The 16,027-nt window shown below is 42.0% G+C and overlaps 1 protein-coding gene and 1 long non-coding RNA gene across 2 annotated transcripts in view; one reads left to right on the top strand and one right to left on the bottom strand.

Moving 5' to 3' along the window:
• Nucleotides 1-659: 659 nt before the first annotated feature.
• On the bottom strand, nt 660-2,154 carry LOC309528366. Its single transcript, XR_014217713.1, has 3 exons — nt 1,877-2,154; nt 1,402-1,501; nt 660-1,359 (listed from the first exon to the last, which is right to left on the bottom strand). It is a non-coding gene; the product is annotated as an uncharacterized lncRNA (long non-coding RNA).
• Nucleotides 2,155-2,307: 153 nt separating this feature from the next.
• The window catches only part of TDRP (testis development related protein), a 32,847-nt gene continuing 19,127 nt past the window's right edge, over nt 2,308-16,027 (top strand). The window contains exons 1-2 of the mRNA XM_082215696.1: nt 2,308-2,454; nt 3,125-3,331. Coding sequence (XP_082071822.1) covers nt 3,224-3,331 — 108 coding nt within the window. The 5' untranslated portion in view covers nt 2,308-2,454; nt 3,125-3,223. The remainder of the gene's footprint in view (nt 2,455-3,124; nt 3,332-16,027) is intronic.

Raw genomic sequence — 16,027 nt, 5'->3', positions numbered from 1 at the left:
ATTCAATGCTGATAATGAGCTTAAATACAAACTACTTTTATACCCTGTATTTTTTTTATGTTTATATATATATAAATACTAGCAAATGGAAAATGGATCACCATGGGAGCTGTCCTAGCTTGTATGGGAACTCATGGGATGGATAAACAGTGAAGGACGAGACAAAACACCTTCAATGTCTCTTTGGTCCATGGAGGGGGGGGGCGGGAGTAACAACTTTGGGAGGAGCTGTGTTTTAGTTTCTTGCAGAACAAATAACACCAAGCAGCCTTGTGACACACCTTGTAGGCTGGCTCTTTGATTCATGAGCAGAGTCTACAAAAATCGCAGCCTGGCTCCTGCCACACCGAGCATGCAACGCCCTTTTCACATGCCACGGGACACCTTGTCCGTGTGCAATGTGCAGGGCCGGATTTAGGTTTGATGAGGCCCTAAGCTGCTGAAAGTAATGGGGCCCAGCTGTCCTTTGTCAACAACAAATCGTTGCTGTTTTTGGTGTTGGATCAGTGGCGTAGCGTGGGTTGTCAGCACCCGGGGCAAGGCAAGTAATTTTTGCCCCCTAACCCGTGGATTTGCGCCCCCTAACCCTAACCCCCAGGTGTTGCGCCCGGTGCGGCCGGCCCCCCCCTGCACCCCCCATGCTACGCCACTGTGTTGGATATATGCTATATGGTAATTTATGGACCTAATAGGTATCTAAAGCCATTTGCCACTGTTGCTGTATGTAGGTTTTATTTTATTTGTTTTTTTATCTTATATTTTGGAAATGTACATCTAGGCTTTTTTCCCTTTAAGTTTTTTGGGGGGACCCCAAGAAAGTGGGGTCCTAAGCTATAGCTTGTTTAGCTTATACATCAATCCGGCACTGTTCATGAGCAGAGTCTACAAAATCGCAGCCTGACTCCTGCCACACCAAGTGTGTGACACCCTTTTCACATGCCACAGGACTTCTTGTTCATGTGCAATGTGTGCGTTATGTATGCACACACACCCTTCTCTTTGCCTACCAGCCTTTCTCAACCTGTGGTTCCCCAGATGTTGTTGAACTACAACTCCCATCACCCCTAGCTAGCAAGGCCAGAGCTCAGGGATGATGGCAGTTGTAGTCCAACAACATCTGGGGTTGAGAACCGTGATGTGTCCCTGCTCACAAGTTCGAGACACGCATTGAACTCATCTGGAGGAGCTGGATGGAGCTGGGGGGGGGGAGCCTTGTGTGAACCTGTAGGTGGGAGCGTGTATCTATATATGCACAATGTTGGAGGGGGAGTGGAGAAAGAAGGAGTGTAATTGGGAGGTGCTGCTGAATGAGCTAAGTGAGCCCTGTGCTCCTGGTTGTGAGTCAGAAGGGGACGGGGGCTAGTGGAATCGAAACTGGGGTGTGTGTGCATAGGAGGCAACTCCTAGAGACGGAGGGGGCTAATAAAATATTTGAGGTGGCTGGGTCGCACCTCTCCCCCCCCCCATTTTTTTTTTATGGGCATTGCATTGCGTGTGTGCCCTGTTGTTATGTACTGAGTTGAATAGGATCCAAACTGAAGCAGTCTGATTGGTCCTAGAACAATAGGATCCAAATTGCAGCAGTCTGATTGGTCCTAGAACAATAGGATTCAGAATGCAGCAGTCTGATTGGTCCTAGAACAATGCAGCAGTATAATTGGTTGGCAGGAACCACCCAATCCTGCTCCAGATAGAAGTGAATCCACAACCTGATTGGCTTACAGTAGAATTCCAGAATTAGCCAATCATGTGCAGCCCATTGTGTAAATAATGTATATAAAGCAGATACTTTGAGGGGACATTCATTCATTCCTCCTCACCACTATGAGCTGAATAAAGAGCATGAAATCACTTTGCGACTCTGAGTATATTTCACCTGTCATGTGATTGATTAGGCAAGGCGGCGCTGACCTGCCCACCCCCACCCCCACTATTCCATTCAAGCTGGCCCCCCTGTGTGTGTATGAGGGAGGAAAGGGGGAGGGGGTGCAGGGGTGCCAACTTGAGTAAAATATGGGGGGGGCAGGTAAACGCCACCCTACATAATGGATCACATTTACGCGCACCATTTGAACGGCAATGGCTATCAACTTTTTGACGAGGCCAAAAGGGACCTCGGGCCCTAGGAGTTGGCGCCTATGCCAGGGTGTGTGGGGGAAAAGGTGATGCGTCGACTTTAAATATATATTTAAACACACGGGCAGCTCCGGTTATCCTGCAGGCTTCACCTCCTTCCACAAGGCCCAGCGGTTGCCATGGCGACGAGGCAAGCCCGCTCGAACGCCCTCCCTCCTCCCCCTCGCGCGCCCGCCACCCCAACGGCTCTCGCTCCCCTCGCGCCGCCCAGTCAGCCGCAGACATGGCAGCGGCCGCTCGGAGGCTCCGCGCTGCTGCTGCTGCAGCTGCGGTGCTGCTGGCGGCTGGGACGGCGACGGCCGCGAAGGAAGGTCACAGGTGAGGCGAGCGGGGCGGGGAATGGAGGTGGCAAGGCAGCCCCGGCCAGGCCTTCTCCTCCTTCCTTTCTTTCTCCTTCCCTCCCATCCTCTCCCCTCGACTCTCAGACAGCGGCGCCCTCTCAGGCTGAGCAGCTCCTACCGCCTCTCCTTCCCCACCGGAGAGGAGGAAGGGGAGGCGTGGCCGTGGGGGGGGGGAGGTCAGGACTCAGCCCCACACTCCTCCAAACCCCTCATTCCGGCATCGGGGCTCCTTCCGGGCTCTTTGGCTCCCCCTGAGTATGTACAGAGTGCATCCCACCCCCAACCCCCCCTTGCCCACATCACAGCCACATTGGGGAGGTTTCTGCACTTCTTGCTTGAGGGGATCAAACTTGGGCCCCCAGTATTTTTAAGGTGGGGGCCGTGAACTGTGAGGCAGGGGAGGTCTGATGGTGTGGGTTTTGTTTTTTTAGTGGGGTGCATTGCCTGCACAGGGAAGGGGTTGTGTCCCCCCACTTTCTCACACCTTGTGCCTGTCCCATGTCTATCTTGCATTGGGATCCCCTTTCCTGGACCATGTGTCTCTGTGAAAGCTTATTTTCTCTCAAGAAGGGCTGGTTGAGCTGAAGAGCAAAGTCATCTCCTTTAAAAAAAAAAAATTGACCCTCTTTCTTTTCTTCTACTCTCAGGAATAAATAAGACCGGAGTCGCCTGTCCGCTACACCTCTTCCTCCTCCCCTCCCCTCCCCCTCCCCACATCCCTCTCTTCTCCTCGCCACCCTCTAATAATGTGGAAACTCAACAAGAGCGGCAAAGTTCTCCTGGATGATTCTCCGGAGGAAGAAGAGAGCCAGTCCCCACCTCCAGCGACACCAGCAGCTACCTTCTCAGCACAGGTAAAAGGCACCAGACTGCTGGCTCTGTGCATCTTTGTATTTTTAGTACCTTTGCAGCCCTGGCGTCTGTCACCTTTCCTTCAGTTTTGTAGGACAGTCTCTTTCTCGCCTTCCGCCACCCCTTTTTACCCATGCCAGAATCTTGGCATTTTTATCTCTGATCTGGCATTATGAGTAATCACTTTCCATTCCCCTTGGATGCCTTAATAATGAGTCTTGTGGCAAGGAGGAATCAGTATGAACTACTGCTGTTTTGTACATACCCTCTGGGAAGCTGGTGTCAGTCTCTCTCTAAAACTTCATGCTCAGCAGTGTTAGGACTCCTGTAGTCCAGTGACTTCATACTTAAGGCCACTCTCTTTTGTCCCTGTCTTCATCCTTAGGCATAGTCAGCGAAGGCACAAGCTCAGTTAAACACAGCAAAAACAGAAGTGCGTTCTGGCATAGCTGTCAACGTTTTCCCTTTTTTAAAGGGAAATTCCCTTATTCCGAATAGGATTCCTCGCAAGAAAAGGGAAAAGTTGACAGCTATGCGTTCTGGTCTGTTGAAAATTTTTATGATTCTGTTGAAAAGCCTTATGATTATGATTAAAGCAAAGAGGCTTAAGATTTGAGATGGAATCTCCTTGCATTTTAACATAAGTTGTTTATGTTTGAAATATGTAAGTAGTTTTGTCTCAAGTTTCCTTTATGTTTAAAGTCTCTTCTTTTACCTTTTTGTACAAATGCAAGTTCCATATCTGCACTATAGTCTACTGAAAGCATTACAATTTATTGTTACAGTTTACTTTTTAAACAGAAGGGTGTGAAAGAGGAGGAAAATGAATTATATCATAAATGGATGGATGTATGACATGTCCTGATCCAAAACATTGATTTCAAAACTTATTTAACTTAGTGAAACGTAAGTGGTGTACCTGGAGTATAAGTTTAGATCCATTAATTATAAATAGCTCATGTATTAAGACACTACTAATTTAATTGGGATGTATGGGGGTTTTTTAATGTAAAGTTTAAAGAATTCTGAACAGTACAAAATGTTGAAGGTAACTTGGGCAGTATCCAATGCTCCTGTTCTTCTAGCACAATGGATGTGTACTAGCAGAACTTTTCCGCCCTCTTCTCTCTACTGCAGCCCTTTGTGTGCCCCTAAAATCAGATCCAGAGGGTTGGGGACCCCTTTAAAGAATGTTGGGTTGGGGGGAGGGGATGGAAGAATTGGAAATAGAGGTGCCACTGCACTGAAGGCACTGCTTTAGAGACAACCCCTTGTATTTAAAACTTTTAAAGGTTGGATTTAGGTTAATGTTTGAAAATATGAAGATTATTTAGAATTAAGAAATATTTATCCGACTCTGAATCCAACCATTTAGGTCTCAGTTCCAGCACTTCATATTTTGACCTGCTTTAAAAACAAAATCCTTGTAAAATACTCATAATCAGGAAATATGAGCACTGAAAAACAGGATAAAGACAAGTGAACAATTTGGAGACTGAATTGGTGGCCTGCACATTCTCACCCCAATTCAGATAAGAAGAGTCATCATGTGTAGGCTTCTACTACATATCACTTGTTAGATCAGGAACTGTGGGTGCAGATAGGATGTGAATCTAAATGCACATCCAAATTTGGACATTCTCTATCCAAGCTTCCACAATGCTTTACTTTTCCTCATACAGTATCTACAACTCCACCCACATTCTGCATAGGACTAGAGGTGTGTCAGAATGCTTATTTGTTGCTGAGCAAATTCCTTTTACTAGAACTGCAGCCCTATGCACATTTACTTAGGAATTAGACTCACTGAACTCAGTGAGACTTATTTCTGAATAAACATGCAGAGGATCAACCTGCAGATACATTGCAAAGAGAACTGCTGTCCTGGCTCTACAAGCCTGAGATGCCACAGAAGTTGTGAAATCAAGTACGCGAGGCATCCTAATGCAGAATTAGTTCACTAACAACAAGTACTCACTCCTTGTAATTCCAAGCTTCTTGTCTTAGATAGTTCTGACAACAATAATAATTACCTGAATGTATGTTGTATGTAATTGTTCATGAGGAATATGATTAGGATTTGTTGATAAAAGATAATGAAGCTGCTTGCCTGTTTTGCTGGCTAATCCACAACATGGTTACAGTAAAGTGCTTGGATTTAGGTTGATCAGAAGTTTATATTAATTTGGGCTGTAGATAAGTAGTAGCTTGCCTGCAGTGTGGAGGAGGTAGAAATGGGAGAGTGCATGTCGCTCCCCTTCTCCTTGGATTCAGAGATGGACAGAGTTGGGTGGGATTGGATTCTATTACAGTTGTACTTTCAAAATTGTTTGCTTTGGTCTGCTTTGGTATTTTTGTTAAAAAAGTTTTCCATTACTAGGTTCTATAATAAGTACATTTTTGAATAGCAGATTAATGTTCAAAACATTCAGTAACTAAGCCAGTAATAAAGTGCTATAATAATGCCAATAACACGGAGAGCTGTCTGCTTGGTTTCCAAAGACCAACAGAGAGCTACTACTGTGAACAGTAACAAGGACTCAACCTGCCATCTTTAATTTCCTCATTGGATAGTAGGTACAAAACAAATGTGGCTTGAGACTCATTTGCTTCTAGAATCAATGGTTAACTGGCTACTAGAAATGGTTGACTACTAATCCCAGCCAAAATATGTGGACCTTTCCACTCTACTCAATCAGGAGATTTGTTCCTAATAGCAAACTAGCAACTAGTGAACTCAGCTTTTTCATTTTTTGATGTGTAGCAATCTTACTCCTCCAGTCCATGACATGTTTGCCGTCTTCCATCACATGGCACATCCTCAAGGCTCTGTGAGACAAAGGCATTCCTTAGTGAAACCTACTATGCATAGTAGCTCCATAGGTCATCCTCTTTGCTGGTTGTGCATTAATGAGCTCTTTTGGAAAAAAATGGGGAAATGAAACTTTACACAGTATTACTAACTTCTGTTTAATCAACTGATATTATACTCTGCTTCCCCTCATAGGTGCTTGATGTGAAATCATACATGTTGCCAAATAATTTGAGGAAACACATTTCATAAACCTATCTAATGTCTGGGATCTTGGGATAGCAAGAAGCCTTTTAATGGTCTCCTCTATATCATGGTTGCACAATTTCTCCTTTATGTAGTCAGCATCTGCATGTTACTCCACAATTTTCACCTGAAGTCGTTGCCAAATCTTCTGTTATATAGAATCATAATCACTGGGGGATTTTGCCATATCATTTTAATATAACATCAACAATGAATGTTGTAAAAAAGCATTCTGATGGAATGAAAGCAACTATTTACCGTGCCAAAATGGACACATGAGGACTAAGGGCCAAACTAGTCAAGTTCCTGTCACTTTAAATATGGTTAAGTGTGTGTGTTGTGGAGAGAAAAGTGTAGTTAAAAGGCATACTTGATAAATTGGTGTGGATTGTATTTTGGATTTGCAGTAGATCTCCTAATGCATCATTTTATTATAAGCTGTTTCATTATAAGCTGTTTTGATTGGTATAATAAAAGAAAAAAGTGAAGGGTATACTACTGCTGGCCCTGGATGCACAAACGGTCATATGGAGACACCCCATAGAAGCTTTTAAATAGCCTTCCTGGATCATTGCCAGGTTGCTTTAACATTGCTGTTTCATATAGCATTGCAGCCACATTGTAATCCCCAAGTGAAGGTCTTTATCGCTTCTTCTGGGCATTTTGAACTTCTTTGCTGTCCAGGCTACTCCTGGAAAAATGGGAACAGAGCCATATCTGGAGCCATGAAGAACAAGATACTGGATATTCCCAAGGGAGGTGCATGAGACTTTGTCCTGGAGTGTAGGGACTGGATGCTATATTGCAGCCCCAGTGTTACGGCAGCTACTGGCGTCTATGGGGAAGCTCAGCACAGTCTTCTTGCTTTCAGGGCCACAGGACTGCACCCGTCATCTTTTCAGCTATTCACTTAATCAAAAAGGTTAATGTTACAGACACAGCAATAAGAGAGCCAGCAGGATTTCAGTCACTATTATGCTCAGTCCGAAATAAAACATCCCAGCTCCTTCATATTCAATCATATTAATGGAGTTCCTGTATAGATAGTGTGTGTGTGTGTGTGTGTGTGTGTGTGTGTGTGTGTAGGGGCTGTCTTCTAAAGCTGCTTATATATTATAGAGTGGGAGGCTGTGTTTGTCCCTGCTAGTGTACTGCAGCCTGTGAAAGTTGTCAGTGATGTGTCAAACTCTAATACTTGTATTGACAGGGTGTGTTTTTTAATTTAGTTAATGTAATAAGATAAATATTGAAAGCAGACTTTAATTTTGAACTTTGAGAATGAGCTGCCAGCTTGATTCTCCTACCCTGAAATTAAAGAAAGTGAAAAAGATAGAAAAAGAGCTGAAATTTATTGATGTTTCCCTTTGACCTGTTTTCCTTTGATCTTGTATTATGTTGTACTTAAGCAGCAGAAGTGCAGAGACATGTTTCATATTAATTGCAGCTTATGACTGCTCAGTGAATGTTTCATAAGTTGGCCATGCAATTTTATCTGTATATTAATTAATGACTTTAAAAGTTTTTTTAATACAATTTTGACACTAGCTTTTATGTTAACTGAAAGAACTTCAAGAGAGTCCCTGAGGGTATAGGAGGAGATCAGTACCTTCCAGATGTACTTTAGAAAGATACATCAAATGAGAGTAATGAAGTCAGATTTTTATACAGTACGCAACAAATAAATTGTTTGAATTGGGAAAGAAACATTTTGGGCAAAATCCAGATGAAATTACCAGTAAATAAATTCTCTTGAAATCGGAGAATTCCAAATGTGAACTACATGCATTGATAAGATGTACCTAATATTCCCTAGATTGCACAATTTGTCTTTTTACCTTCAGAAGTAGCGTGTGATATGCAACAAAAATTCCTTTGCAATGTATTTTCATCCCCCTGTAAGAATTCAGAGCTCCTGTTCCAGCCAATCAGCCACACCTTCCTCCAGGACACTAAAGATTGCCAATTCACTCTCCCTATCCCCCACATTTCTCTATTTTCCCCCCAAAGTGACAGTCAACATTCCCTAGTTCCTAAAGGCTACTGAACATGCTTAGTCCCCCCTGGACTGATTTGGGGTGATGGTGGCTCAGCCCTTTTTGGTGGTTTCAAAAATCCCCCCAACAGTAATATTTATTAAATTTATATGTTGTCTAACTTTCAACTAAAACAAGAATGACACAAATACATTTTAAAAAATCAATGCAATAACACTGATGCTACAATGTTGTTAATTCCTTCCTCTTGTTTCTCACTTCCTTTTTTTTTTTTTTTTTTACTGCAAACCTGCCAGCACAAGACTTTGTGCTTACTATTAGAAGTGATATTCTGCCAGCAGGTACTTTTAACACTTGTAAAGTGAGGGAAAGGAAGTTGAAGGAGTGGCTGCAAGCACAAGTGTAGAAGTGGGGTGCTTGCCTGGGTTGAGGGGGGCTGTTTTTTGTTTCACCCACCACCACCATCACCTTACAAGTGCTTAGTCATTATCCCTATCTCAAGGCTGTCATGTTTATCATAATCCTGAGGCTATGTCTTCTTAGTGTCCAAAATTCTAACTCTTAAGTACATATCCCAAATTCTCTATCAGAATTAACTGTGCAAATAAAATTCTTGACTTATGTACTGATATTTTTGCTTCATTTAATTCCTGTCAATCAGGCATGTAACCTGAGAGTTGTTTTCATCTCTCAGACCTACACTTTTTTGTAAGCTTAACTCATTTTTGCTGACCTTATTGTTTTGTGTAGCTGTAAGAATGAGATATTGCACCCAAGATCAAATATTTCTGAGCACTGTGCTTTAGTAGTGGCCCACTGCTAAGATCTTAGGGAAGCCTACATCTGGGAAGGAGATGCTTTATTGAGATGGATTAATTACTATCCCTTCATCTTAACCACCCTTTTGTGAGTGGTAAAACTACTTGTAAGAAGTGTGTGGTCTAAGGCAGAGGCTTGGCCCTTAATATAGGCAATAAAAGATACTGTGGTCACATTTACTGACCAATGTGACCACAGATCCCTTTTCAAGTTAGAGATGGTTGCTCCAAGATGCCTTTTGTTTTAAGTACTTCCAGGCTGGGCAAAGCTTTCCTTGGAGACAGGAGCTCCAAAGTGTCATAAGCAAAAAGTGGGAACTGATGCTGTATTCTTTCAGGAAATATACCGTATTTTTTGCACCATAACACTCACTTTTTTCCTCCTAAAAAGTAAGGGGAAATGTCTGCGTGTTATGGAGGGAATGCCTATGGGTGGCATGCCTACGGATTTTCCTCCTCTAAAAACTACGTGCGTGTTATGGTCGGGTGCGTGTTATAGAGCGAAAAATATGGTACTTTATCCCTATGTGTGTGCATGGCATAATATAAGGGCTGGAATTGCCTTACTCTTCATCTTACAGATTCATAGAGTGACACTACATGTTACTTCAGCAAATGCATTTGCTAGTACTGGGGCTGGGGTATCCAAAAGGAAGAATCAATGGTGGGAAAGGAGTATTTGAATCTTCATTTGCCTGCATTTCCCCCCCATGCAACTCCTACCTCACAGGCTTTTTCTCTCACTTATTTCCACAGACTTTCCCTCACTCTTAGAACTGGGGGGCAGGCGGGGGGGGTCCACTGGAAGGATTGCGGGTGAGAATTGTCAGGCAGGAACATGTTAAATAATACTCTCCTGTCCACTGATTCTCCCCCTGCTAATAGTGATGCCCCTCCCCACTCCACTGTGCATAAGCATTATGGGACAGACACAGAGTTGTGAATTTTCTAAACCAAATAAAAAAAAAGATATAAAATGCTTAACCAGGTTTCCATTTATGATTATCCAGACAAGGAATTCTCTATTTTTACAGCCAATAAATTTGTGCAAGAGAGAAGGTGCAGGAGAGAAACATATTGGAAAGGATAAACTTTATTTAGGATGCCCCCCCCCAATTTTCCAAATCAGTTATATCTTGATTAATGGTGCGCTTTTGAATTTTAACATCCAGACCTTGTTGTATGAGGGTCCACAATTTGTTTTTCAGTGCAGACCCAACTATTAAAGTGAATGATCAAACAAGACTGGTTTATTATTTAACCACAAAAGAAGCAGAGGAAAAGTAGATCTAGAGTGTAATCTGTATACAAAAGAGATCTGTGTGCTTGTTGAATTAATCCCTCGAGCACCTTATGGTTTGCAGAATACTCAAGAAAAGAGCATTTGCACATTCCTCTGGAAGCACGCTGAATGTACTGGCACTATATTGCCAGAAGTGGAAGGTTGTTGCCAAGGCGTTAAATCAGGATTTCTTTACTGCATAGAAAGCAGCCATTAGTTACCTGTTCATTAACAAAAGAATGTTAAAATGTTCAGTAGTAAAAACACTGTTCAAAATAAAAGTAAGAGGCAATTTCAAGCTCTCGTCATAACCAAAACATACTAGCATAAGGGAAACTAAATCTTAGATACACAGATAAAAAACTAATATCCTCATAATATTTGGGGAAAGAAATACAATCTGTTAATAGATATGTGTTAACATTAGGGCACTAGCTTAAAATAGGCCATTGAAAACATAGCTGCATATCCTGAGTGTTGCCCATCACATCCATTGGTGTGTGGGAACTTTGTTGCATACTTGGGCCTTCCCTGCCTGCAATAATTTCTAATGGAGGAATATACCATTTCTTTGGAAACACTGATCTGCTTCTTACGTTGGAATGATTAGAATGGCTTCCGAGCAAGAGGCCCAAAAGTGTATTTGAGAATGCATGAATCTCTTGAATTGATGTAATTTGCAGAACGTTCCTGCAGGAAACATTCCATATTTAGGTGTGCTTGAAATTTCCTCATAACCATTGCATTTGCTACAGAATCATCACCCTGGTTTTCCTTCAAGGAAAGTAATATAGATTACTACTGCTCATAAGGAAGAACTCTGAATGAGAACTTGGCTTGAATGCTGTGGACAGAATTGCTAATCGGTAGTAAGACTGTTCCCTAAACATAATGCCCCTGCCATTTTATTGTTGTCATATTCTGTGGCTTACCTCAGACAGAGATAAAGAATGCCACATATTGAATTGTTATTACTACTTCCTGCGGTGCTTTGTTTTTATTGGAAATATGCATTTAGTCTTAGAAACAGGCACAGCCTGTTGAGCAGGCTTGACCCAGGCAACCAAATTTATGAGAGCTACATGGATTTTGCTTGAGGAAATATACCCATCAGTGTGAAAAGGCTATCTGCAAAATATGGTGCTCAAAATAGTTCCCTGTCCCCCGCCCTGAGGTAATTTATAACTACATCTATTGTAATTTTTTGAAAATCTGTTACTATGTTTTACTTCTCAGATAGGAGCAGGAGTGTGTGTGTGTGTGTGTGTGTGTGTGGTCCTTCACCTTTTCCTTACCTGGTAATTTTACACTCAAAATCCACAAGCTCCTCTTTCTACCATCCAGGGAGAAGATACCCATGACCCCATGGAAAGGCCAGTAGCTTTGAGAGGGGGTTTTTTTTGTTTGCAGAAAAATAGTATTTGGGAGAAAAGGTTTAGGCAGCCTTTCTTCCCATAAAAGAGCAGCATAGGAAACTTAATATAAAAGTAAAGGTAAAGAACCCCTGACAGTTAAGTCCAGTTGTGGACGACTCTGGGGTTGCGGCACTCAACTCGCTTTACTGGCTGAGGGAGCTGACGTTTGTCCACAGACAGCTTCCGGGTCATGACTAAGCTGCTTCTGGCGAACCAGAGCAGCGCACGGAAACTCCATTTACCTTCCTGCCAGAGCAGTACCTATTTATCTGTTTGCACTTGATGTGCTTTTGAACTACTAGGTTGGCAGTTAATATAGGGATGCTTAAATATATTCTCCTAAGCGCTGTGGCCTAAACCACTGAGCCTTGGTCTTGCCAATCAGAAGGTCAGCGGTTCGAATCCCCGCAACGGTGTGAGCTCCCATTGCTCGGTCCCAGCTGCTGCCAACCTAGCAGTTTGACAGCACACCAAAAAGTGCAAGTAGATTACCACTCCGGCGGGAAGGTAAATGGCGTTTCTGTGTGCTGCTCTGATGTTGGTGTTCCGCTGCGCTAGAAGCGGCTTAGTCATGCTGGCCACATGACCTGGAAAAACTGTCTGTGAAGTGGACAAACGCTGGCTCCCTTGACCTGTAAAGTGAGATGAGCGCCCCAACCCCAGAGTCGTTCACAACTGGACTTAACTGTCAGGGGTCCCTTCACCTTTACCTTTACGCAATTAAAACATGCAAGTCTCTATAGCTGCTTTACATTAAAAACAAAATCTGCCAGAAGACATGTCTCCTGTACAGCATTTAGTTTTTTACTTGTGTGTATCCGAAAGTGAGGCTATAGAAAGGCACTGTAGATCAGAAGTATCCCTGAGATGTTTCTGCAAGGTTGGGAGGGTTTATCTGGATCAGTGGTCGCAATTTGCTTTGTTTATTTTTTCTTGGGCATAATGTTGCTCTTCAGTAGTTTAAATGGGTGTGTACAGTGACCTTTTTTGTTTGTTAAATAGCAGTCCTTCCAATGTTATTCAGAGCATAAAGTTTACTGAGTGACTTTCAGCCTGTCATTTTCTCTCAGCCTAACCTGCCTTCCAGGATTGTTGTGAGCATGAGGTAGGAAAGGGAGATATTATTAAGCTCTGTAGTGAGTATATGTTTAGAAGTATGAGGTAAGCATGAGTGAAGGTTAGCACCTGAGATACCATCTACAACAACTGTAATTGGAGAGGAAAAGTTTGATTTAGGAAATTTCCAAATTGCAAAAGAAAATGGATTGTTATCAGATCTGAACTGGATATACACATTTGAGCAAGCTGCAGAAAAGTTAGAGGAATCTACCCTTTTCAGTTTTTACAAATAACCTCTTATCTAAATGAGATCAGGAAAAATTACCAGCTAGATAGAGAAAATACTTACAGTGAAACTATATTATAAAAATCTATCAAATGCTCATAAAAATATCGTTGGAGAACATTACAAAACATTTATTAGAAAAACCAATACAGTGAAGTGGAAAGCATTTTATATTTTATATACTATAACTGTCATTATATCTAAAGGCTGTAGGATTGTCCAGCTTGTTTTGAAGGTTCATTTGGCTGCTCATATTTAGCTAATCAGGAAAATATCAAGGTATATTTTTATAGTGATATGAAGATAGTTTTAAAAGGACTTGAAGTGCATTTCATGTTGTGCCAAGCCAGGAATAGAATGGAAAAGTTGGTTTTACAGTGCAGTACAATTCTGAGCCTCTGGCTGCATTTTCTGTGAATTACACACTTTGGTATCTGCATTAATTATAATAATGGGTTTAGCCAGAAAGGTGTGCTGTTTCATCTTTGATACTGGATATGGTAGCATAAAGTTCATATACAAGGGAGTGCCTGCATTTTGTTTAAATCAGAATACTACTCACTTTTCCAAAGTTTGGTTCATTAGTCTATAGATGTAGGGAGAAGGTGGTAGCTGAATGCAGCCCATTTATTACATGCACCCAATTTAAAACATGGCTGAGATAACGAACAAGGAACAAATTGTACTACTTAAATGCTTACCAAAGGAGGCTGTGATCTGAAGCATATATGTTTGGAAGCAACTTCCATCAGTTATAATGCACTTCAAAACAGAAATGGTTAGAACTGGAATGCCAATGTGTAATATATAGTGGTGCTTTAATTTAGCAGATTAGGACTCCCTTAGGTGATTCTAAGCACATTTCAGAAAAGCTATGGCAGCATCTATTGCTTGCATACAAACTGTACTGACAGTAGACCTTCGTAAAACTGCTACCTGGGCATAGATCCACATATTTAGAAAACATTTTTCTTTGGCTCCTGTTCAGATGCCAAATTTGGAAGAACAATTTTACAGTCGCCGTTTGCCTTGTACTCCTCAGTCACCATCTGGAGAGTATGCTGCTGTTTGAGCCTCCATCTGTGCGACTATTAAGAGGTTGTCAATGAAAGGGGGAAATTGTTACTGATAACCGCTCTTTTAATGAGAGATACTCTGTATACCATTTCAGAACCTTCTAAGTTAAAGGTTGCTCAGTTTAAGACTGAGTTGAGAGATGAAAGAACTGAGATACTGTATAAGCACCCAACTCTTCCCTATATTTGTTTGCTCTTACACATGTTTGAAGGTGAAGGGAATGCTTTCTAATGGATATTCTGAATTGGCTGTGGTTTCAAGCCACAGAAGAGTAGTTACATGTTAGAAATTGTGATGGCTATAAAATCATTTTTGAAGACCAAGCATCATGTGGTAAGCACAATTGCTGCATATACATCCAGAACTATTTGTGGCTACTGGTCATTGCTTCACTGACCCTGACCCATATTCCTTAGTGACCTACCCACCCACCCATTTAAAGCGATACATCCTGGCTGTCTGGATTCTTGAATCTTAAGAGGAACTTCTGCTGGGGAATCTTTTTAGCATATTAAGTGAAGGGGAATACTCCTTCATCACTTAACTATGGGACACTGGTGAACACAGACTTTTGCTAGAAGCTGGTGCCCCAGATGCTAGTGAGAAAGCTTTTGAGTTCCCCACAACACTTTTAAAGTTGGATATTAAGCAAAACAGCAATAGTGGGGAGAGGAGAGAACAGCTGGACATGATGTAAATGATCCTAAGTCTGCAGTCTGTAACAGTCTTAGGACAAAGTGCAGGAGATGCCACAGAGACATAATAAGACCTAGGGGCAAAACAGATTTCAGGTTGCACCAAGGACAATTTTGATGAAGAAGCAACAATGGCTGTTCCACTATCTGTATGTGTAAAGACCAGCAGTTAGTTGGATCTACTTCCAGCACTCAACTAGTTCTACAGTTTTTGTGTGTATTGGAGAGCGCCGAAAATAGTTGACCAAAGCTACTACTGAAATATAGAATTTAGCTTTTGAGCATTCAATGGCCTCTGGCCATTAGATGACACTACCCAATTTGGCTTGTAATGATTCTTTAGAACAGGGCTCAGCAAACTTTTTCAGCAGGGGGCCAGTCCACTGCCCCTCAGACCTTGTGGGGGGCCAGACTGTATTTTGAAAAAAATCAACAACCCAGAGTGAATTCCTGTGCCCCACAAATAACCCAGAGATGCATTTTAAATAAAAGCACACATTCTGTTCATGTAAAAACACCAGGCAGGTCCCACAAATAACCCAGAGATGCATTTTAAATAAAAGGATACATTCTACTCATGTAAAAATACGCTGATTCCCAGACCATCTGTGGGCCGGATTTAGAAGGGGATTGGGCCGGATCCTGCCCCCCGGCCTTAGTTTGCCTACCCCTGCTTTAGAAGGTACACCATCTAAAATTATTATCCAGCTCTACTGCTGCTTCGGAGAATCTCTGTATGCAGAAAAGGTGCCCAGCACAGTGAAGTGTATATTTGATTTAAATTGAAGAATGGGAGTTTCTATGGAAGAAAGTAAACTATGGACATTTAATCTATGCATTTATAGAAATATCTGTGGTTCTAATTAGTGCTTAATCATTATAAAAGTTTCATGAACTCTCTGAAACTGAAAACTGATTACAGTTTCTAATTTTTCTTTTTCTTTGAAGAATAAAGATCCATGTCTTCATAATGAAGTTACATCCTCTGTTTCACAAATTGCAACAAAGGTATAA

The sequence above is a fragment of the Podarcis vaucheri genome (assembly GCF_965113315.1).
Source record: "Podarcis vaucheri genome assembly, chromosome: 3".
In the NCBI taxonomy this organism is placed as follows: domain Eukaryota; kingdom Metazoa; phylum Chordata; class Lepidosauria; order Squamata; family Lacertidae; genus Podarcis; species Podarcis vaucheri.
This window is presented reverse-complemented; position numbering and strand designations above follow the sequence as displayed.